The sequence below is a fragment of the Channa argus genome, chromosome 7 (assembly GCF_033026475.1).
Source record: "Channa argus isolate prfri chromosome 7, Channa argus male v1.0, whole genome shotgun sequence".
Lineage (NCBI taxonomy): Eukaryota > Metazoa > Chordata > Actinopteri > Anabantiformes > Channidae > Channa > Channa argus.
Genome location: NC_090203.1, coordinates 10,392,314 through 10,416,557, shown reverse-complemented (window position 1 = coordinate 10,416,557; position 24,244 = coordinate 10,392,314). Strand labels below are relative to the sequence as shown.

Genomic DNA, 24,244 nt, shown 5'->3' with positions numbered 1-24,244 from the left:
TCACTTTTATTGTTGGGGTGTTTTTTGGGGGCGGGGGGTTGGTAGTGCTTACTGGAGAAGGGCACTTTCAGATTAACTGTTTCCCATATGAGAGGACTTTCATAACGTGAGTGTTATGGGGATTGCCTTGCATCATTGGCTGATTAGGTGTGAGCTGTCAAAGGGGTGTCATGTGCACCTTTCTTCTCACGTTGCAGGGGCAGCCCTATAGGGGGTGCCCATCCAACCCCCAACCCCACCACCCCCATCCAAATAGAAACAGTCCATCCCAACACACACCTAATGGCCGACTGGCAGGGAGGGTGCTGCTAAGGGCAACAAGTTGTCTGTGTGTGTGTGTGTGTGTGTGTGTGTGTTATTAGGTGTCTGCAGTTCTAATAAAGGAAAGCGCTGCGTCCTTCACTGCCTCAGCAGATGGCTTCGCTCTGCTTTGTCCGCCTGTCTGATTTCTGTCTCTGTCTGTCAGTCCTGCAGTGGAGCTGGATGGCTTGCAGCCTCTGGATCATCTGGAGAAGAGCATGTTCAGGAAGGACGTCACCTGTGTTTATTGGTTATATCTGTCTAACAAGTGTGTTTGAGTTCATAAGAGAGTGAGAAACTTATGAACATGTTTGTGTTTATTTGACCTGGTGCAAAGTCTGTGTATATATAAGAGAATAAGAGTGCATGGTGTTGCCCACGCCACTGGAAATGCTGGGGTGCCCAGCGTGGTTATTTTTGGATCAGTGACAGCGGGTCAATGGCTACAGATGCGTCGCATAGGAAGGCTCTGAGATACCAGCAGACCCTGGTAGGTCTTAACCACATCTTACTTCATCTGCCTGTGTGTCTTTTGTCTTATTAGTTTCTTTAAATGCCCTCCCTTTCCAATCTGATAAAGGTCTAATTAGCTGCTTCTCTGTCATCTCTCCATTTAACCAACTGTCATGTAGTTTTCTCCAGCCAACTACTACTGTAGTGTACTTCCCCTGTTAATTTATTACTTTTCTTCCACCGCTAGCCCTTGGCCATTTGTTTGCATTTGTTGCATCTGTCTCATCAGCAAGCAGTGTTTTGTTTCTTTCCCATTTCTCTACTACGTCACACAAAGTGCCCTGAAAGCCCTTGTGTTAAATCCGTACTCTTCGTTTCAAGTTTCTTCCTCTTCCTCTCCTGTTCTGTTTTCTTGAGTAAGATTTCTGCAATGTAATGTGAAGTTTATTTGTACAGCCCTTAAAACACATTAACAGTCTCTGCTGGTGTTAAACCACCCACACTATAAAACGCTGAGGCGATAAACGAAATGTCACCCCTGCAATAAATGGGTATTTTACTGTTTATTTGGATTCTAGACTCCAATCTTTTACTTGATCTTTTACAGTTGACTGTTTTTTGCACAGATTACTTACTTAAGTACACTACGTCTGTGTGACCTTTTCTATCTCCTATCTGTAAACCTCTTCAAGCAGCAGTCTTGTAAATGCCTATATATAGGAAACCTGAGCAGACAGGTTAGATGTACATGTTGAGATGAAGTCGTGTCACTATATCCTAAGTTTATCTGTTTAAATGCTCACCTAGAAAGATGGTAATTCTTCCCAGAAGCGTCTTGTCTTCCATTGATTTCCATCCACTTTCACCTGTACTATGGTCTTTTGACTGTGGATTATTTCATGTATTTTGTTTATGCCCAGGGTTGTTAAAGGTCAGGTTTTGACAAAGCTGATTATGAATTAAAGATGAAACAACAGACAGATACATGAGCAACTGAGGTTGGAGCAGCTGGGGTGTGTATATATGTGTCAGAGCAGCTTGAGAAACTGATAAAGTGAGGAGGAGCAGTGACAGAGTGTCAATGCCGCTCCTCTTCTCCTTTGAGAAGATGGACAATTGCCCAAAGTAAAATCCCTAATCCTCAGCCCTGCTGGAGTCTCTCGGGGGGCCACAGTTCAGATATAAATAAAAAAATCTTAATCAACCACACTATTTACAGGCTTATGTCTTTCTGTGAAGTCACACATCTCTTAGGTGTGAAAAGTGCCATGGCTGTGCGTGTGTGTGTTTGCTAAAAGGAAATTAGAGCTTTAAAGGATCTGAGGAGTTTATGCACAGAGCTGTTAATAGATTGTCCTATTTTATTTATTGATTTCACACTTCACAGATGCACAGTGGTGTTGCACACTGTAAGGTTTTGTTTTTATGTGTTGAGGTCAAAATTGGGTTAAATGTGGTATTTTATAAAATGTTTTAATGTTTATCTTTTTTATTATAGACTTTAGGAATATTTTTAAACTTAAGAAATCAATCACCATCACCATGACCACTGATGGGTAAAGTGAATACAATGTCTATCTTGTTACAATGGCAGGGGGGCCTGGTGGCTCACGGGATTGAATCCCACACCACCAGGTGTGGCCAAGGGCTACCTTGATGCCTGTCCCAAGGCCAGATAAAAATGGGATGGTTGCAGCAGGAAGATGCCTATTCAACGTGCCGAACACATTCCGCTGTGGCGACCCCTGAAGGGACAAGCTGAAAGCCGGTGAACCAGCAGTACAAAGACGGGTGTCTAAGGCTTATTAACACATGTGGGGAGCAAAGGCTGGCTGGTTTAGTCTGATCCAGAATAGCTATTGTCGCCAATAATATAAAAAGATGGCAAAAAAATGCACTATAGGAAAAAGGCAACCTTGGGACCTGCCATTAATGTGGATTTTAATTTAACACAGACCACCTACCTAAACATTGTTTCTGACTAGGTACACCCCTTCATGGAAACAATAGTCTCTGCGGTCATTGGCCTCTTTCAGCAGAATAATGCACACTGCCACTCTGCAAAAATGCTTCAAGATTGATTTAAGTAACACAACAAAGAGTTTGAGCTGTGGCTTTGGCCTTAATACATTCAAGCATCTGTGTGATGTAATGGAAAAACAACTCTGATCCATTATTCGTTTCAATAGTAATCTTTTTATCTTTGTTCATGCGAACGTTCTTCTCGCCTGTAGAAACATTTCAGTTTCATGTAAAAAATGTTCACACTACCGATAATTTAACTAGAAGTGTGTCCCTATTTTATGTTATCTAAAGCACTTAATGGGCAGGTACAGCATTTTAAATTGTGAAATAATTATCTAACTTCTAACATTTATAATAAGTTATTAATACATAACTTTAATGAATTTGTTTTCCTGTAATTAGAATCTACACTCTTAGCTTATTATTAGCTAGATTATTAGCTACGGAATTAAGAGTGTGATTGCTCTTTGGACATTTTAAAAAAGACAGCTTTCAGTTTTAAACAATGTCTAGCCCATTCTATTTCTAGAAATCAAGGCACATCCCTAACATAAAGTAATAATAGTTGTTCGTTATAATCGGGGTCTCTTGTGTTAATTGTATTAATTGCTTCCAAGTCCAGAGCTGTTGTTGACCCTTAACCTTCACAAAGAGGGAGCAACCTCTGTGGTCTTGTGTCATGCTGATAGTTTCACAAAAGCAGGGCTGCTTGTGTGTAAACACATATTTTATGTTTGTTCAACAATTTCTGTGATGGATGTGGTTAAAACAAGGTTGTGTGTGGAGAGGAGTCCCAGTCAGTGAAAATGCCAGCCGCAGTGCAATAAATCTTAGAAGTCTCAAATGTTACAGGCTACTAAGAAGGATAATGTTCACCTGGCAAACGTCTTGTAGACTGGAATGACTGGGATGTAGATGATTAGGCCATTAAATTTCATATGATATGGCAGTCACTTGATGTTTTTTTTTTTCAATTAAAATGGTGGCTACATTATAATAAAAAAGAAGTAATTAAACTATTAGTTTTACATCAATAGCAGCAAGATAAAACAGAATTTTAAAGTTGTAAAATAATAGTGTCGTTTTATTATGAAAGTTAAAGCTCTCCATCTGTCTGTACAAGTGGCCTCCTGGGAGAGATGGGCCAAAAGAGACAAACAGTGTGAGAGAGGGAGAGGTGTGGAGAAGTGAGTCAGTGAACATAGGGTCACACTCTTTCTAAATTTATCCACGAGTAAGGTTTCACCTCAGGGGTGGGGTTTGGATGGACGGGAACCAGGGGTGGTGAGAGAGAGAAAGTTTGTTAGAGTCGGGGAGAAAGGTGAAATGCTGCACATGAGTTCCATCGTAGGTGAGATGGTCTGGAACAAAAAAACACAAGAAAATCCGAGGCCTTCAATGACAGGCAAATCAGATTTCTAATGTGTTATGAAGCTGTGCAGTTGTAAAAATGGAAATGTTTTGCTGTAAGGTGTTTTTAATTCACTCGCTTTCCAAAAATGTCTCCACTCCCACTTATCATCCTATTAGTCATAAGATGTACTGTAAATAATTTTTTTCTGTTGAGCAGAATTGTATCCATGCATGCATTAAATAAAAAAGAGAAAAAACATTGGAATACCTTCTACAAATATCAGTGTATTGCAAGCTGAGACACAATCATAATTTACCATAGTTAAACTGGGACTTTCACATTTAGGGGTGATCGTTGTTACTGCTGGTTTTCTGATGGGACCTAAAACCAGCAACACTCTGGTCCATAAAGATCCAGATCATGACCTACTTTTCAGTCTCATAGTTGGAGAACAGGTAGACTGAATAAAGATAACAAATAAAGCCAAAATGGTGTAATGTATTGGTCTATAATATATGCTGGTAGATTTGTAGCATATCATTTTATAGTCTACATTTTCTTTTATTTTTTGTTTTTTTTTTATTTAATGTTCAAAATATACTGTCTCCTATAACAGCAAAAAACTTTATACAGTGCCTTTTGTCCTAACTTGAACTTTAACAACCAAAACTTAGATACAGCTGCCAAAAGTTTTTGTGTACAAAAACAGCTCTTAGCCAAAGACATGATACTGTTCTGGAGCCTAGTCAGGCTTTAGTAAAACATGTCATCTATGCGGAAGGAACTTAAAGCACATCACAGTATGATCCACCCAATCCCACACAATGTTAATATGGCTGTGGTCTCCACTCAGTCAGCAGGTATTATTTTCATACCTTAAGCTTGTGTCCTGCCTTCCTGGTATCATTTATGATCCTGCTGCTGGAATCTGCTGGATCGGTCGCCTGACTGAGAATCTACCCCACTGAATTAAGAACTGCTGACAATTTATTGTCAAGCTTCAAGTGCCTTATTAACCTCTACTGCTTCCCCCCCCAGGTATGCGTGTGTGTAAGACTGACCATACCTGTCGGTCACTGTATGGAGGTAGCAGGTACAGCGTGTGTCTGTGAATCTGGTAAAGACAGGAAAGGACAGATGAAAAATTAGAAAGTGAACAAACAAGAAAGTGACCTGCAGCAGGAACAGCTGAAAACATGAGGGAGCGGATCAACACTTTTGAGACAGTTTTGAATATAGATCAGTTTCTGGTAAGGGTTTATTGTTTTTGTTATGAAAAGTTTTCTGAAAGAACTGGTGAATTTGCAAAGGCAACTTCTTTCCTGTCTCTGGCTTTTAATTTGGTTTTGAATTTCAAGTTTGTGACTAATCTGATGAATTGTAAACTAGCTTTAGAAAGGACTAAATTACCTAAATTACCTCTTTTTTTTTTCTTGCATTACTGGACTGGGGGCTCATACATAGCACATGAACTTTTACAGATTTTTTTATTTTTCTCTTTTGGGTGTGCTGGCATGTTTTAATTAGAACCTGACAGTTTGAACAATGTTTGGATGATACATGGAAATGTTATTGTGCTGGTTAATTAGTGTATGCATATGAAGAAGTGTGTGTGTGCGTGTGTGTGTGTAGGGAAGGTAATCTCCTGATATATCAGTCAGTGAGCAGGTCACATTTTATTATTAACCTTGAGATATGGGACAGAGCAATATTGTTGTAGGGCCACTCTCAGACACACAACCAAGCATCAGTTTATAAACACACAAACACTATTTTATCATGCTGAAGAACTCACACATAGATATTTATGAATATGCAGTACAGGCTCTCTCTCATGAGGTGCACCGGACTGTGTTATTTTTTTAATTAACTCTCAATGTCACACTGTCCTTCAACCTCTGCATCTCTTCAGCTCTCACTATAAATGAACCTTTCTCTCGGTTTCACTTCCTCACTTTCTCTCCTTCCACAAGATGTTGTTTCTTGATTCTTTTTTTTCTTTTTTTACAGTACATATTAACTGGTTAAAGGCTGCTTTTAAAGGACAAATCTGAAAGTGAATTCAAAGCTCCTGGCAGATCATTGGCATAATTTAACACAAGCTTTGTATTCCTAACAAAGCCAAGAAAGGAAAAGTTTACATATTTCTGTTTTATTCATCCAATTAGACGTACAACAAGCACAACGGTAAAGCTTCAGCTCTTAGAGTAGAGCAGAAGAAAATAATAATGAGGGGTGCATGTGTAAGAACTGTACAGTAATGCCCTAGAGAAAAAATAATAAGAGCGAGGCGGGGAAGTCAAAGGACTTCTGCTGGTAGTATCGCCAACAACAGGTGTATGGTCGGTGTACTTAACTTGAAGTGGGAAGGTCAGTGAACTGTTCAAAAGCGTGTGAAAGTTACTGATGTTTTAGGGCCTCATCTGACTTAATGAGTACACATAAGGTTGAGAGATGGAGACAGCAGTCAGCCAAAGTGGATTAATGGTAGCTTTCAATGTCTTTCTCACACTCTGTGGTCATTGTCTCTTTGTCTTTACTGTGTCTCTTTATCCCACTATTTCAGATTTTTTTTTTCATTTCAACAATTTAATCAGTTATTTCCAGTAACAATTATTTTGACATGTTTTTCAATTGTTTAGTAAATGACACACGTTTTTCAGAGTTCAAGGCTAAAAACACACACACACAAAATGTACAATAGTGTTTAACATTCAGTCGTACATACAATAAGTTAATATATACAAAATGGTAAAATGGGAGAAGGGGAACAATAACGTGACAAACCATACAAATGCACCATGCTTAAAACAAAAGATGAGCTTGAGGGTAAAGTGACATTGAATGAAATAGAAGAGTATTAATTTTTAAAAAACTGCAGAAAAACCAATGATTTAAATACATATTGTGGAAAGAGGATTATTAACAAAAGGCTGTCCTTATAATTCGTCCTAACAGGCCTCTTTATATCTTATTCCTTTGCAACATAATAATATCTTTTATGTTTTGTTATATTTAAAAGGTATGTAACACACACAGCAGTAAGGTAAAGATGGTTCATGTTTCTGCTCATTAGAGGACTTTGGAAGTAAAATTATATTTAACAACAACAACTGTGATCCTCTCTGTGACCACTGCCTCAGGTTCCTCTTGTTGCTGTGCCTGGTTTTGACCGCGCCTGGTGCCAGGTCTTGTTTGATGATGCTGATGGATTAGTGCTTTGGTGTTAATGTGTAGTGCAGCGATGATGGTGTTGAGGCTGTCTGCAGGGACAGGAGACAGAGCAGGGACAGAGCTCCTACCACATCATGCCAAAGACAGCTGATGAGCAACAGGTAAAGACAGGAGGACCAAAGGTTTCATCTGGTCGGGTTTCTATTTTTTTGTTTTTTTTTTTTTGGTCAAGATTTAATAGTGATTTAATAGTTTTCCTTTAATCTCCAGAAGTTATTTTGGTGCATCTCTGCATATTTTACATGATGGAAGTTTTACTAAATTGTGCACATATAGATGCACCATAACATGACATTAGATGTTTATAATTTTTACATTTCCCATTTTGACTGACATAGCTTTTTAGTAAACTATATACAAAACAAAATAATATAGTTTATACAATATATGCAAGACGTGAAGTGTTTTTTTTATATAATGTACTTTAATATGATTCTAACACTAGCCACTTTCTTTAAATATTTGATGGGCAAATGAATATGTAAATATTGGACAAATAGATTTTTTTTTTATCTCAAAATAAAAAAAAATTCTTTGATCTCACATGTTATGTCTTTAAACCATAGATAGATATTTTCTGTTGGTGCTTTGGTCTTTTAAAAATTAATCTGAAACCACAAATGATTAAACTTCTATGTTGCATTTGTAGTTTTGCACTAGATATATGGTTTATATCAGATTAAATTTAAATACATAACTTTAAACAAATCAATAACAGCTATGTTTTTCCTATTTGTTTTGCTAAAATGTGACTGTAAAATTCCAGATACAAACAACCTTATTGATCCCATAGGGAAATTGAGATGCCTTGTTACAGCTACTCTCCATGTGAAAAGTAGAAAAGAAAGAAAAAAATATTCGCCAAACCAAGACAATAAACAAATATAAGTGCAAACTACTGATCAATAAGTAAGAAAAAAATCCAGCTGGAGGAGTAAATATTAGTCAAATAAAAACAATGCTATTGTTATGCTAACAATTTGTCCATTTTGACCATTTAGTCCCCCTTATTTTTACAAAAGTAAGTGCTCTTCCTCTGTAGTAAATCCCAGTAATTCGTAGCAAATCAGGGTAAAAAGTGATTTTTGAAACTAATTTGCACAGTTTTTTGCATACTGATAAATAATCCAATCAGACACTAGTTGTTTGTGTCTCTTAGTAAATCTTGTCCCGGATCTACTGTCAGCTCAGCTTTTAAAAAGTAATACAACAAACACTTTGATTCTACTGATTGATGTTTTCATGAGCTACCTTTATGTCTACCTTTATGTTTTAAATTGCCTCTAGGGGACAAATACAGTGATTTGAAGTGAATTGAACTTGTTGCATCAGGACTCAGCAGCTCTAAGTGGTGCAACATTGTTCTGAATAACAGTTTGTGGTTTGTAGTGTTTAGTGAGGTTTAAAATACCCTGCTAGATGACTTAGAGGCATCGAAAGTTTTCAAGAGCCTTTAACAGTGTAGCTGCATGGCCACCTGCTATGTGGTGTATTCATGAATTAATTATAAACTTCTATATCAGTCACTTTGTCATGTGGTTGTAGTGACTCATGTATTAAAGTGGATGATTGTGTAAGGCAGTTTTTGTTCAGTTACACTAAGGAAAGTCTCAAAAAAAAGACAGATTTAATCAGTGTGTCCTTGTACATACTGTACGTATGTTATTAGTGGTGAATGTTATGTAATTAAGTGCAGTCTGCTGAGCTCTGGTCCTTGTAGGGCCTCATGGTTGAATGTTTCAGCTCTCCTTCCCTGTGTGAACATGAGACAGTAATGCGTTGCAGGCCGGCCTCCTAATGTTTTAGCTTCTTGCTTTGCTGTGTGGCGGGATGCATGTGATCTGTAGGTTTCAGTTGCACATCATAGCTACACCTGGATCTGCAATATTTTACAGCGCCTACAGCTTTAACAAGCGCACTGCAAACTGATCACACTGGATTACGAGGTGTCGTGTTTTCTGGTGTTTGAGTTGGTGCGTGTGTGCAGGTTTCTGGGGTTTGTAGGTGTAAAATGCAGGGAAAGGGGAAGATGTGGAATGTCCACTCTTCCTCTGGCTGCTGTCCAGCCCCTGCCTCCTGTCTGGGAGGGGTTTTGCCAATCTCAATGCCCGTTTTGTCTATTTATGTCTGCCAGAGTATTCAGGTTGGTGTGTATCCCTTACACACACCCCACATAGTCCTTGTCTCTTTCTGGTTATCTCAAGACTTTTTATACTGGATCTAGTTTGATCCTTCTCCCTAGTCTCAGTTGTCAGGTTTCTCGTAGTTTTTCTGTTGTCTCTCCTTTCTTTTTTCTGTTAGTCTCTGTCTTATTCCTTAGAGCAAACATAAGATTTCTTGGCTTTGTGCATTTTGCTTTATAGTTTTCTCAGGGTTTTGCCTCTGTTTCAGCTGTACGGCGAGTACAGAGAGCACCTGGGGAACTTTGCCAGACGTGAGGCTGCCCGTTTGCTCACAGAGAGACAATGGAGAAGACAGACAGGGGAAAACATTTCAGCCACTGGCCGCAAAGGCCACAGCAGGCGACATCATCATCATCATCATCATCATCATCATCACCACCACCACCCTGTGACCCTGGAGTCATATTCCAGCCATACATCTTCTACCAAGAAACCTCGCCCCTACTCCAAATGCCAAGGTAAAAGTAAAGTTGTTACAATTTACAGTAGCCGCAGTAGATTGAGAAACATTTTCAGTGCTTATGCTTTAATAGTTGCCTTGACACCTCATATGGTAACCAGGTAACAGAGATGAAAATTACAGAAAATAACTTTAAACTTTTTTTTTATTGTGCCATGCTGCAGAGAGCACATTTATCTGATGGCTTCAAGTTACTGGTTGCTATGCAGATTATGATTTTACATGCAACATGATGAGCTCATAAAATTTTATGCACTTCTACATTTTAATTAGTCTGTTACATAGAACATGAGGGAGTTTGACTAGCAGCACCTGCAATTTAGACATATGAATAAAGGCCACCTAGGCTATATATAGGATAGTACATATAAATATAGTATATAGGTAATATAATGTGCTCTGAATGTGTTTTAATTGTACAAATAATCTTGGTACCTGTGTTTTACTAGCGTATTTCAATTTCATTATAGTTTATGTTTCTAAAGCAGAGTAAGATTTTAAATAAAACATGTAAGCTGATAAAATACGATGCACTACTACAGATGTAACTACACACCAACCAGTGCCTAACATTTACAATCACAGCACGATTGGTAATTCTGACTGCGCCTGGACATTGTTATTGCTCATTATCAACAACAATCAATGCATCAGTAAATCAAGACTCCAAAGAATGGGTAGTTAAGTCCAAAGATTGTACACAAAGTTTCTGCAATCCTTGGACATCATTGGTCTCAATATGTACAATGTTATGTAATTCTACAACATGTATCTGTCTATATAATTACAATGTTGTTAAGTTATATTATTCAGTTTATTGTTAGACTTACCCTGAGAGTTGTAAATTATCCCTGTGGTAAGTTTTAAAACCATGTTTGTGGTGTTATAGATGGTGTGTGTTCTGTTGAGGTGCCGGTACCTTGTTTGAGTATTGGATTGGACCAGTGTTACTTAAAGTGCTACTTCAGAGATTTGAATTTCATGCCCTAGTCACTGGGCACAGCCTTTGCAGGTGTAATATAACGTCTGTTGAGTTTTGCCAAGTATGAGAAAGTTACTCGAATAACATTGTTTAATAGTTTTGCTCTCTATAGGGGCACATGTTCAAAATGACCTCATTTTGGAAAAAAGCATCTGCCCAAATACTAAATATAAATGTAACGTTTCAACTTTCAACTATGGATTTTTAAAACCTGTACAAGCTATAAATGTTTATTTTAGTAAAATGAAAACTATAAGTTGCATTATGGGAAATGCAATAATCAGTGTTTTTGACCTGAACACATACTAAGTACCAAGAGTCATGATCCTGTATCTCAGGTTCTGTTGGATAAACTTTGAGCATCCCCAAGCTTTAGGACAGTGGACTTCTCTATTTTCCCATATTCAGTGATTGTTATACCTTTTTAAAAATGTATGCCATATGTTTTTGTCAGAAAATGTATTTCTAAACAATGCACACAACGTGATGTGAAATGTGAAAAACAGCAAACCATTAGTTTCACACTGTACTGTCATTGTAGGCACTACTAAAATGAGTTATAGCACCATCGTTGCAGCAGTAATCACACTGAGTAATTACCTCTTAGGCTTTGTTACAATATCTGTCAGTATTCACATCGAGAGATAAATGGATTCAATGTGAATTGTTGATTTTATCTCTCTGTCCCAGATTGTTTGGCTCGTGTTCGACAGTACATTTTGACCAAGATGGGGGAGGACTGGATCTTCCTGGTTCTTCTGGGACTGGCTATGGCTCTGGTCAGCTGGAGTATGGACTACGCCAGTGCCAAAAGTCTACAAGGTACCAAAAATCTCAGGGATTGTTACTGTCAGGTTTACAACTTAAATCCCACAGGATTTTTGCTTCAACTGTCTGTGATTATTTGCCTGTATTTGAAGCCTTTTATTCTGTCCTGTTTTCTATTTTTCAGCCTACAAGTGGATGCATGGGGAGCTTAAAGGCAACATACCCCTCCAGTACCTTGCCTGGGTTACGTATCCCGTGATTCTTGTCATGTTTGCCTCGCTCTTCTGTCACCTAGTTTCCCCACAGGCCATCGGTATGCTCTCTATTCCCTGTCAGTCTCTCTCATCTTCTCCAACAACTTTGCCTAACTTTAGTAGTTACGTTTAGTCTGTCCGGTCATCTAGTGGGTGTGTTTTGTCTCGTCAGGTTCTGGTATCCCTGAGCTGAAAACCATTCTTAGAGGTGTAGTTCTAAAGGAGTATCTGACCTTTAAGGCCTTCATAGCTAAAGTTGTCGGCCTGACTGCTGGGCTGGGCAGTGGGATGCCAGTGGGCAAAGAGGTACACAGTTTGTCTTCCTCGCTATCTGTCACAACTATCATTGTCATTCTTTGCTTTCCTCATCCCTCTGTTCTTCATCTATGCTTGGAAGATAATAAATCATCCCTTGTTGTGTTTCTCCCTCCTCCCGCGACGGAAGCAAATAATTCAAGTATTAAGCAGAGGCTTACATTCATTTTTCCCTTAAAGTTCCACAGCAACTGTCATATCCACCAATTATACAATGATTTATCCATTCTGATAAAACATGTCCCAGTTTAGACTTCCTGTTTTACAGACAGTGGTCTGTGACTGTGCAGATGATGTTTAGACATTGTTCATTTGTGTCAGCGATTTCTTATCACCTCCAGGGTCCATTTGTCCATATTGCCAGTATCTGTGCTGCAGTGCTAAGTCGATTCATGTCCATCTTCTCTGGAGTCTATGAGGTAAGCCGAGACCCTGACCAAAACACTACATTACCCGTAAGCACCACTGACTACAGTCACAGTTATGAGGATGTGGAATGCATTTTTTTTTATTATAGTGTCCTTTCTTGCTATCTTTAATGTAATTACAGGGTTCCCTTGGGCTGTAAAATTGTTTTCAGATCAGTTTTTTTTTTATTTTTAGGCACACTTGTAGCAAACTTCCATGCGTGACAGTGTCTGTTGGTCAGCTGTTCAGTCCCTATTGTGGTTTGGACAGAAATATCTCAGTAATAACAAGATAAATTGTTTTTTGTATAGAGATACTGTACATCCTTCCCAACTAAGGTGTAGAAATGACTTTTGCAATCCCCTTACTTTTCTACACTAGTGGTTTGAAGTAAAATCTTTGATTATTGTTCCAAAAATGTGTCCACACACACAACTGAGAATGAACAGTTTTAATTTTGGCGATTTCGGCAATTTCTTACCATTGAACTTCTTTGTGCGACCAAACTTTCCATGTGTCCAGTGGTTTGTTCTGTGATACACTTGCAAAAGTAACAACATCCTTCGGAGGATTAGGTGTACTTTACTTTCAATGCTAGTTACAATAACAAGTCTTTAGCATTAACATGATGACAATGATGAGACGACCTTGTAACTATCATACCTTCAATTTTATTACCTGACAAGATTTTAAATGATTGAATTGAATGAATTAGTCCTCTGTTTAACAAATATGCTGATTCTGAGTTCTTAAAATTCACCGAATGGTCTGTGATTTCAATGTTAAAAAAAAAGTGGGAACCCTGTCATCCTCTCCCATCTGTCTCCTTCCTGCCCAGCTCACTTCTTTCTGTTTCTCTTGTGTCTTTGTTATGGCTCGCCCATTTGCTCCTCATCTGTGTTTGTGTCTCACTGTATTAATAGTGTTACATTAATGGCTAGCACTTGTTTTAACAGTGACCTCCCATATTCCTTTCTCCTGCTTTCTCTGCCTTGTCCTTCAACCCTGCTTGTCCTTGTCCCCCATTCCTCCGTCTCTGTCTCTACCTGTGACCATTAACCCCAGAATGGCACCCATAAGCTGGACCTGTTGGTGTGTGCGTGTGCCGTTGGAGTGGCCACCTGCTTCGCTGCCCCTGTGGGAGGCAAGTTCCATGCTGCTCCCTCAGACACAGGTCTCTGGTCAGTCCCTAGCAACACAAATGTAGGGATTTAATCTGACCACAGACCAGTGGCCTGCATTACTGAATGAAAACAGAAAACTGAAAACTGTATGAATCTAAACCTGTCCGTGATACTACATCCTGATGCTTGGATTTTAAGGTGGTTTTGGAAAAGTGATTTGGAAACACACCTATTTGTTTAGTGTCTGAGAGATGAGAAGACTTTTTCTATTTTCTATTTTATGCACTGGCCCACGAGCTATGAGCTATATTAGGGCAATGATAGACCAAGCTGGTGTCAGCTGCAGCACAGCCATAAGAGTGATATCAAGTTTTCTATCTAATTCTCAGCAGGAACATTAATAAGCGCATTTCTCAAAATGTCAAGTGACCTCAGACAATACTAAGATGTGAATTTACATGTAATGAATATTTAAACACACCAATTAACTTGCCAGTAGCTCTGTGTATGACTCTAGTTATTATGAGGTTCTTTCTGATATTAGTGTTGTTCCCATCTTGTGTTTATTTAGTCACTAGATTAAATTCAAATATTCCCCCGGAAACATAATGGAACACGTCATACGATACAGTCCGTACATTAAAAATCAACACAGACTTTTACAACTCAGGGACATTTTCATGTCTCTTTGTTTCATTATTGCTTAATTGAACTTCTAACTCACATTACTCTTACTGGCATGTGCATCCTCTGCTTTATATTCTCTTGGTATTTTTTACCCTCAGTCTCCAGTGAGCATTATTTATTCACTTTATTCCATTTTACTTCCCCTCTGTCCCCCCTGTGGTTCCCCATCCTGATCTTTTCACCTTGATCTTCTATTCTCTCTTTCTTCACCTCACTCCCCTGGCCTTCTGTCCACTCTCTCATTCCACATCACCTTAATTTTCCTCCTTTATCTGTTGCTTTTCATCCCTCACGCCCATTTTCTCTTCTACCCCTTTCGCTCACCCCCCCTGTTTTTTCCTCCCCTTCTCTGTTTTTCGTGCCAGTAGAACCCTTATGGTTACACAGATATTCTGACTGTTGGCTGTGCCGTGGGGGTGGGATGCTGTTTCGGCACTCCACTTGGAGGTACTGTACAATTTGCACACTGCATATTACAACCAAAACCACTGTTGAGGATCTAGCGGACATTTATAAAGGGTTGATAGGCTAAGGGAACAGCTCTATAACAATCCCACTACTACACCATTTTAGTTCACACCCACGTCCAAAATATACAGTAGATATGTGTCACAATAACAACTAATTAACATCAGTATTAGAGCTGAAATGATTCACTGACTATCATTAACACGTTTTTCAACCAAAGCTGCAAAACATTCTGTTTTTAGCTTTTCAGTCTTGGTCTTTTGTCTGTTGTTAAATCTAATGATTAATTAATTAATGATTAATGATGTGTTTGTCACAATTTGTTATTATTTCATAGATCAAACTAAAAATAATCAATACATTACTTAATAATGTAGTTGTAAGTTTCAGCCCTGCTCAATGTTACTCATCCTTCTGTAAATTAATACAAAAAAACTCCCTTTGTACATAAGTCAAAAACTTTAAAAACCTGGGTTTTATTCACCAAAGAAAGTAAAGCAGACACTTCATTTCTCTTTATCTTCAGTTCATATTCTTCAGAATAATATTGTTTAAATCTGGTGTCTGTGTGTGTGTGTTTGTGTTTGTTCAAGTAAGATACGACATACATAAGTGCTTTGGGTTAGAGTTGTATGTATTTACTCCCTGTGGTTTTCCTGTTGTATATAATTACACCCTTAGCTTGAAGAGTTTTTGGTCTTAATTTGCTTATTTAACTCATTTTTGTCTCCCTCCTCTCTCCCTCTGTACCCAGTTTTTCTCTTTCTCTCACCCTCTCTCCCTCTGTACCATGTTTTTCCTCTTTCTCTCACTCTCTCCTCCTTCTCATCTTGATTTCTCACACTATCCATCCTCATTTTTGCCTCTCTGCTGTAATCTCTCCTCTCCCTCTGTCCTTCCTTGCCTCTCACTTCCCACTGCCATCAGGGGTGTTGTTCAGTATTGAGGTCACGTCTACCTACTTTGCGGTGAGGAATTACTGGCGGGGATATTTTGCCGCCACCTTCAGTGCCTTCATATTCAGAGTGCTCTCTGTTTGGAACAAGGATGCTGGTGAGAAGCTGAGTAGACACACATTTAGCACACAATCATAAACCAGCGAAATAGTGCTGTGCTGGCATGTTATGGTAAGTAGCTGGATATGCTTCTTAAGATAAACCAGAAATTTATAAGTCATCATATGCAAACTCCCGGCTCCATAGGAGCGATTCTTGCCACTTGTGCAAACGCAAATCCCTGCAGACTATCTTCAGTTTTTCAGAAACGTCTACTTCTTACAGTTTTTCATTTTATATACAAAGTACATTTAGCACAAAGATTGTTAAGTGTTAACAAGCTCACACATCCACTCTTAGTCAGAGAAACTCTCACAGATCAAGTTTTTACTTAATTTTCCAAGTTTAGAAGATAAAATACAATAAAAATAAAAGACAGAAAATATCAGATTTATAGATTCCTCTCTTCATTTAATTTATTTTAAACAAATCCTCTTAATTAACAAAATCAACCAACATGACACTCTTCCTCCCAAACCTCTTATGAGAAAAGGTGAATCATCTAACTTTGATCGTCTGCAGTCTGGATTAATTGTGGTTATTTGTTTGCAGATTTCTTCTGCTTTCATATTTATCTGTAACTCCTTTAAAAACATCCTTATACTCCACATGCACGGTAACATTTCATTTCAGTACAAATATAGTTATCATTTTTAATTTCATTATTATAGAACAGCTCATTGTTGGTTTATATTTACACAAAAACTGCAGAAAATGTTAGCAATATGGCTTTAATAAAACTTTATTTACATATAAATATGATTTGAATGTATAATAACTCTTTTTCATTAGGTCCAGAAAACATTTAGCAAACATTTGTGTGGCTAAAAAATATATTTGAAATATTTATTTTCCTGTCTGTCTCAGTCACAATCACAGCTCTCTTCAAAACTAATTTCCGGATGGATTTCCCCTTTGACCTGCAGGAGCTGCCTGCATTTGCAGTAATAGGGTAAGAATATTTCTGAGTATGTGTGTGAAGTGAGTCAAGTCTATTTCACAGGGCAATCCTTTCAAATGATCATTTTAACATAGGTCAGTCGAATATATGCATTTTGTCTGCAATAGTGCATAATCAGTCATATTAATGATAAATCTTTCTTAGTACAAGCAAGCTGAAGTTCATGTGTGAGAACTTGATGTTTTAGGATCTCATGCGGTTTCCTGGGGGCGTTCTTCGTCTACCTGAACAGACAGGTGGTTCTATTCATGAGAAGGCCGACAGCCCTCACCCGCTTCTTAACCAAACAGTGAGATTCCAACACACACACATGCACACAGACAGGAACATAAACTCACTCCCTGCCACCGTGAATCAAGGTAGACTTCGGATTTAAAACCACGGTGATTCTGGCAGCACATGCTGTTCCTAGGAACTCAAACCATTTGCACATTCAAAACCAATTTCTTGTAATGGATCTCAGCTCCTCTCTTTGAACTCATCAGTCTCACAACACTGGCCAGGACAGCAGCAAAGCCTTAACAACCTTTCAGAGAGTTATTCACTCAATGGGAGGATTCACTTACCCTCTGAGACTCAACAGTCAGGGAACATTAGTCTTCACCATTACAAAGAGCTGAGCAGCAGCAGTGCTGTTGCACACTCGTACTCAGGCAGTTATTTCAGTTACAATCATCACGTACTTTGCCATATTGCCTGTTTTTGGTAATACACAGCAGTTTCTGTTAATGTATTTGTGTTTATGTGTGTTTGGACTCCCAGTCGATTGATCTATCCAGGTGCAGTGACACTGATCATCGCCACCTTCACGTTTCCTCCTGGATTTGGACAGTTTATGGCTGGAGAGGTTAGACTGAATAAATCTCACACTCTCTGGGTTATTTGTGATGCGCGGTGATTATCATTTATGGTACTTTTGAAAAAGCAGGTCAGTGGGGTCAAGATTGTGTAGTTTTTCCACACCATGCTACAATGGAAGCAAAAAAAACAAACATGATAGAGAACTCACCATTTCACATTTCAAAGTCATAACTTTGAAGTGATATTCAACCTTCTCTATAAATGGTTAGGATTTTGTTAGCTTTCCCTTAGATTTTAGTTTTTGTAACTATTTATACATCATGACAATGTATCTGCATACTGACTTTTGTGGGCACTATGTTACCTTGTTGTCATGTTGGCCAGATAGTACATTGCCTTCTTTCACTTCAGTTGTTTAGCAAATACTTTCCAACCAACAACATTTTTCCAAAGACAAAGAATTGTGTGTGTGTGTGTGTGTGTGTGTGTGTGTGTGTGTGTGTGTGTGTGTGTGTGTGTGTGTGTGTGTGTGTGTGTGTGTGTGTGTGTGTTTTCAGCTGATGCCCAGAGAGTGCATCAACTCCTTGTTTGATAATTTCACCTGGACCAAAATCTCAGGATCTCCTCCTCCACCTAACCTGGGTCACTCATCTGCATGGCTCCATCCTCATGTCAGCGTCTTCGTCATCCTCTTCCTCTTCTTTATTATGAAGGTATGTCTCAGTTTTGTAGGTACTATTTTTAAATATATAGTTTACAGTGTGTGGTAGCACACAGAACCTCTGGGACTGGATTTGATCCCATCTTCATCCTGTTTTTATGCTGTAGTTCTGGATGTCAGCAGTTTCCACCACCATGCCCATCCCCTCAGGCGCCTTCATGCCAGTGTTCATATTAGGTAAGAGGATTTAGTAATGCGAGTGCAGGATCTCCTGCTGAGCTTCAGTTCAATTTGTTTTTACCAGCCTGTCTTATCGCTCTCCTGAAGGAGCTGCTTTCGGTCGCCTCGTAGGGGAGATCATGGCCACTCTTTTTCCAAATGGAATCCTGTTTGATGGGATAGTCTACCGTATCCTGCCAGGAGGTTACGCTGTCATTGGTCAGTCTACTGACCTTTTTGCTGTGCACGGGTTCCTTTAAGCATCTTAGAAGAGCTTTGCATTTGAGTAATAACTGCCTATCTTTACAATACTGAAAATATGTTGACATAGCAGCAGTTCAGAAAACAATTTGTAAAAACTACCAGTTGTGTGTTTAATATCCAAAAATAAACATTAACATTCACTGAAAATTCCAGAGCTTGATGTGTAACTCAGTGTGATAACCCCACACACATGGTTTTGCTACAGAAAAAATTGGTTTCACTTAAACTAGTGGTTATTATCAATACATTTTATCGTGTTTTGCACAATATGTCCAAGGACAGTCACCAGTCTCCTGTGACCATTGAGCAGCAGAAAAATGGTTTAAATAATTGATTGAGTTGAAAGAGGCATATGTATTTTTACCACTTCACACTTTGACTTCTACATCCAAATGAGTCACAACACTGTTAAACTCACCCTTAAAAATGTTCTTTTCATTATACAATTAATATTAAAACACTTACAGATGAACCACAAGGTGAATAATGAGGCACTCTGCTTAAAAATCTCTTTACCAGGTGCGGCAGCAATGACGGGCGCTGTCACACATACAGTTTCCACTGCAGTAATCTGCTTTGAGCTGACAGGTCAAATCTCCCACATCTTACCTATGATGGTTGCGGTCATCCTAGCAAACATGGTGGCCCAGGGTCTGCAGCCTTCCCTCTATGACTCCATCATCCAGGTGAAGAAGCTGCCCTACCTGCCTGAGCTGGCCCTTGGGCACATCAGGTAAAGTTAAAACTGTAAAACACTTACATTTCATATTTGTGTTTTTTATGAAGCTGTCAGTCTAAGACAAGTGGTTATTTTTCTCTACATCCACAGCAAGTATAACATCTTTGTGGAGGATATCATGGTACGCAAAGTGAAATTCTTGTCTTCTCAATCCACTTTTCGGGAACTAAGCCATTTGCTAGAGACCACACCCCTAAAAACAATCCCTCTTGTGGACTCTAAAGGTAGAATGACCTACAATGTTTGTCATATTTAGTGATTTACTTTTAAATATCACAAAACATATTGTGTTTGGTTTGATGTTTATTTATCTGCTGAGAGAAGAGAATGTTTATACCACACAGCTCTAAACAATTAACTGCATTCAGAAGAGGGTTATTTTAGCTTAACACAAAGAACAGAACTGGGTGGAAACAGTTAACCTCCCCAAAGATTGTTTAAAAAAAAAAAAGTCTATCGGCACCTCTTTCACTTACTGATTACCATGTCAGAGACACCAGGAAACCAGGCTGAGAAATAGTCTCACATACACTATACGTATGATAACAAAAACATGAAAACTGAATAGCCAGCTTGTACTCAGCCAGGCTAGCTGTTTTTAGTCATTATATGCTAACAAACAAACAACTAGCCTGCTGGTTTTACCTTCACCTAGTGTAAACTAACAAGAGCAGTTTGTGTCAATAAGCATATTTCCCAACAAAATATTCCTTTACTACCTCTGCAGAATCTATGATTCTTCTGGGCTCCATCGAGAGGACAGAGCTCCAAGCTGTGTTAGATTGGTGGCTCTCACCAGAGAGACGAGTCTTTGAAAGAGGTCAGAGTTCACCAGGCCAGGCCTCCAAAGTCAGCTGGGAGTCCTTCACCTTTGTGGATGAGGAGGGTGGAGAGGGGAGTGCTGGCAAGGTGGAGAAGACACACCTGCCATGAATTGCTGCATGTTGTTGATGATTGTGTTAACCAGTATGTTCTGCCCCCAGACTGCTCCAGTGCAGGAAGAATGTAACGGCCCCCTCGAATCCCCTAAACCTCAGGAACCATCCACCAACCACACAGGCTCAGGTAAATGACTTTTCTCCTGCTCATAAAAGCAAGTTCACCCATAAAATGTCACTTCCTCTTTCCTCTTACACATGTTGCTAAACCATGTCCTCAGACAAGCGCAAGCTGCCGTCAGTGAGAAGGACCCTCCAGAGACTCTTCTCCTCCACATCTTCAACAGGCCAGACTGAAACTCAGGTCTGCTGCTAAGATCAACCCCACACCCTGAGCTAAATTCGCCTCTATGATGAGAGGAGCCGGACATGTTGCAAATATTCAAGTGTTGACATGTCTTACAAAGACATTAAACCACCACTATTGATCTTCTGTATGTGTCCTGATTGTCCATCCCTTTTTCCATCATGTCTTTTTTTTCCTTCTGTTTCCTCAGGAGACTACAACCTCTCCACTCCCTGACACCATGACCCCTGAGGAGGTAGTGTACTTTATCCTTTCAGCATCCAAAAAGCCACCAGTGTGATTATATAATGATCCTAATCAATAATTGGAGACAGTCTAACCTCCACCTCTCTGTCTCCTGTTTGGGTTATACAGATTAAAGCGTGGGAAGAGACAGAGCTGGACAAACCAATCGATATGGAGCATATACGAATAGATCCCTCACCATTTCAGCTGGTGGAAAGAACGTCCCTGCACAAGGTGATAACAGCATCACCTGGTTAGCATGTCATTACAAACAAAGATCACTACACAGACATTCGATTATGCAGGTGAAATTTACACACAAATATAATTTTGTGTCTCTAAGTAGCACAGCAGATTTGAAAGAAATTATTTGACAGTTTTAAACTTTTTTGTGCAGATTTAACAAAAAGATAAAGTAAACATTTTATTAAGTTAGCTCTAGGCCACAGTCAGAAAACTCAGACTAACCTCAATACTAAGAAAGATACAGTTCACCCAGACAAAAATAAACCAGGCTCAATTGATTTTAAAATTGAATACTATAAAGGCCCTGGTTTTTTGTTGAGAGATTAGTTTATACAATGAATGAATTATTTCTACTCTTCACAGTTGTCGTGATGAAAGATAAAGTGGTTGTGGACATAATTTAACAGAAAATCTGAGTTATAAACTGGCTTTGTAAAATCTGTGGACAAATAAAGGGGCATTTAGGAAGGGTTTAATAAAATAAACTAAGAATTAGCAAAATGTAAGATCAGGTGGTTGAATAACCAAACCTGATGCAAATATGCAGCACAGCCTTATGTGTCCTCCTTTACTTGCAGAGAAACTGTTTCTGAGCAACAATTCTGCCATGCAAGCAGAATACTGTCACAGTACAGCCCATTTAACACTGACTGGATTGTGTCCTCCTTTCTCATTATTCAGACACACACTCTGTTCTCTCTGCTGGGTCTCAGTCACGCCTATGTCACCAGTATTGGAAAGCTGGTGGGTGTTGTGGCACTGAAAGAGGTAAAGTCTTTTTTCTTTGACTGTATGGTTTTTTGTTTTTTCTGTCACCTCCCTCAGTTTGATGCTTTTGGGTGGCATGACTACGATCCATAATGATCTCACATTGTGGGCAGTTGTTCTGTCACAGGATGCATCATGGTTTACGCTCTGATTCGTGCTGTTATTCCATTATTTGGCCACACAGCTCATCTCCCTCAATCTTCACTATTAATATCCCACACTGTCAGTTCCACACATTTCTCTGTGCCATATTTTCTGCCTACCTTTTGTAGATAGTTCAACTTTTCCTCTTTTCCTTTTATCAGCTACAGAAAGCTATAGAGAGCTCAACCCGCAGTGGGGTGAGACTTCGTCCCCCTCTGGCCAGCTTCAGAGATGCCAGCAGGAAAACTAAGAAGCACCAGGTGCCGTCATCCACCACGTCCTCCCCCACACCAGACAGAGACCTGTCAGCGGAGGGTAGCAGGGAGGGGGAGCTGGTCAGGAAAGGGTCCAAGGAGGATTCCCGAGCGAAGGCATCATCTTCCAGAGGAGCTCCCGGGTGTGACACTGCTCCCTCCTCCCCCAGCAGTGTGCGGAGCACCACTGACAGCTGTGCCAACACAAGAGGAGCTGATGGTGCTACACTGGAGCCAGCATCCCCCTCTACCTCCTCCCCTACCTCACTTTCACCTCCTGCCTCCCCTGTGTCTCCCAGCAGCCCTGTCCTCACACTATCCTCGCTGCAAGAGGATATGGACAGCGAGGAGTCAGACGAGCCCATATAAGAGGACTGGGTTTAAGACTTTTTTCTTCTCTTGATTTATCTTCCTTTCCCCAGGTACAGAGCTGCTGTCTGGTGGGAGGAGTCAGGCCGACCTGCAGCCGCCCTATTCAACTCTCAGCAAGCAGGGTGACTGGTGCACACAAAGCTCCTGAAACTTGCAGTACAAGATATTTTTTTCTACTCTTAATGACAGTCTCACTTTTTCACTCCTCAGAATCTCAGGTGCCTTCCCGTGTTTTTTGAACTACAAACAGACAGACATGCATATCACTAGTATTGAATGTCTCTCTATATCTTGGAAACGTTGAATGTAACTGTACATCACTTGTATCGATTTCATTAAGTACTTTAAAAAAAAATGACTGAGAGCAAACAATTATGTCCTAATGGAATAATATTATGTTGACAACCTAATTAATTTGACCTAAAGGCCAACTAGATCATGCATATTATATGTCCTGATTGAGGTTAATTTTGAATTATAATTTGCATTTATCAAATATTTGCTGTATGATAAATGTTTATATCGTTTCTACAAGTCTGTAATTTTTAATATTATAAATATTAAATTTGTTCAATAGGTTATTTTAATTATTTACAACAATAAAACAGAAGCTACACCAATGGTAACCTCTCTGTGTTGATCAACTGTGGTGATTAGAGTGAAATACAAAAATAAAGATGCAAACATGCATATGTTAATCAAGAAATGTTTACCATGTTCACAGTTCTAGTTTACATTTGCTAGCATGCTCTCATTTTTACTTTGCACTTAACATACGTTCAGACTGACTCTAACCCCTTGCAAAAAAAAATGAAGGGTCTTCTGGCAAAACCGCTGAACCTGGTTCAATTGCTTGACCAGAACCATTAAGGTGTGTGATCGTTACAATGAAAGAAAATACAGCTGTTGCCCATTGTAAAATGGTTTATAGAGACAACACTCTAAGTGTATAAACAGTGCAGCATCACTTCACTTAAGACTTAAAATTCATATTTATTTTAAAACGGCCTCACTACACCATGCGCAATTGTCAAAAAGAACTGTTTATATATATATTTTTGACCTTGGTGGTGCTAGATGAAATCAGAGATTATCACCAAAGTTAAGACAAGAATGTTAATACTGTTTGTACTGAGCACTTCGACTAATAGTTGAGAGACCCGCTTCAAGCATGGGTAAGAAAATATCATGTTATCAGTGATAGCGTTCCAGCAATCAGGCTTGCAAAGAGATTATATTTGAGCACAATTTTTTTTTTTTGCTGTGAAGGTCAAC

At 39.2% G+C, this 24,244-nt stretch overlaps 1 protein-coding gene across 3 annotated transcripts; it reads left to right on the top strand.

The window, feature by feature from the left end:
* Positions 1–28: 28 nt before the first annotated feature.
* Positions 29–23,611, top strand: clcn1b (chloride channel, voltage-sensitive 1b). Of its 3 annotated transcripts, none has more exons than XM_067511630.1 (23): positions 29–790; positions 9,758–10,007; positions 11,682–11,813; positions 11,944–12,072; positions 12,186–12,319; positions 12,670–12,747; positions 14,916–14,994; positions 15,943–16,068; positions 16,938–17,022; positions 17,219–17,320; positions 17,794–17,878; positions 18,390–18,545; positions 18,661–18,730; positions 18,821–18,931; positions 19,496–19,709; positions 19,806–19,939; positions 20,443–20,624; positions 20,699–20,780; positions 20,875–20,957; positions 21,151–21,195; positions 21,315–21,419; positions 22,113–22,199; positions 22,505–23,610. In XM_067511630.1, exons 1-23 carry the CDS (start codon positions 740–742, stop codon positions 22,964–22,966), a joined length of 2,982 nt encoding a protein of 993 aa, XP_067367731.1. In that variant the 5' UTR covers positions 29–739; the 3' UTR covers positions 22,967–23,610. The 3 variants fall into 3 exon arrangements, with proteins under 3 accessions (XP_067367731.1, XP_067367730.1, XP_067367732.1); XM_067511629.1 differs by lacking the exon at positions 29–790 and adding an exon at positions 5,239–5,382 and having other exon boundaries at positions 22,505–23,611; XM_067511631.1 differs by lacking the exon at positions 29–790 and adding an exon at positions 7,340–7,467.
* Positions 23,612–24,244: the final 633 nt, after the last annotated feature.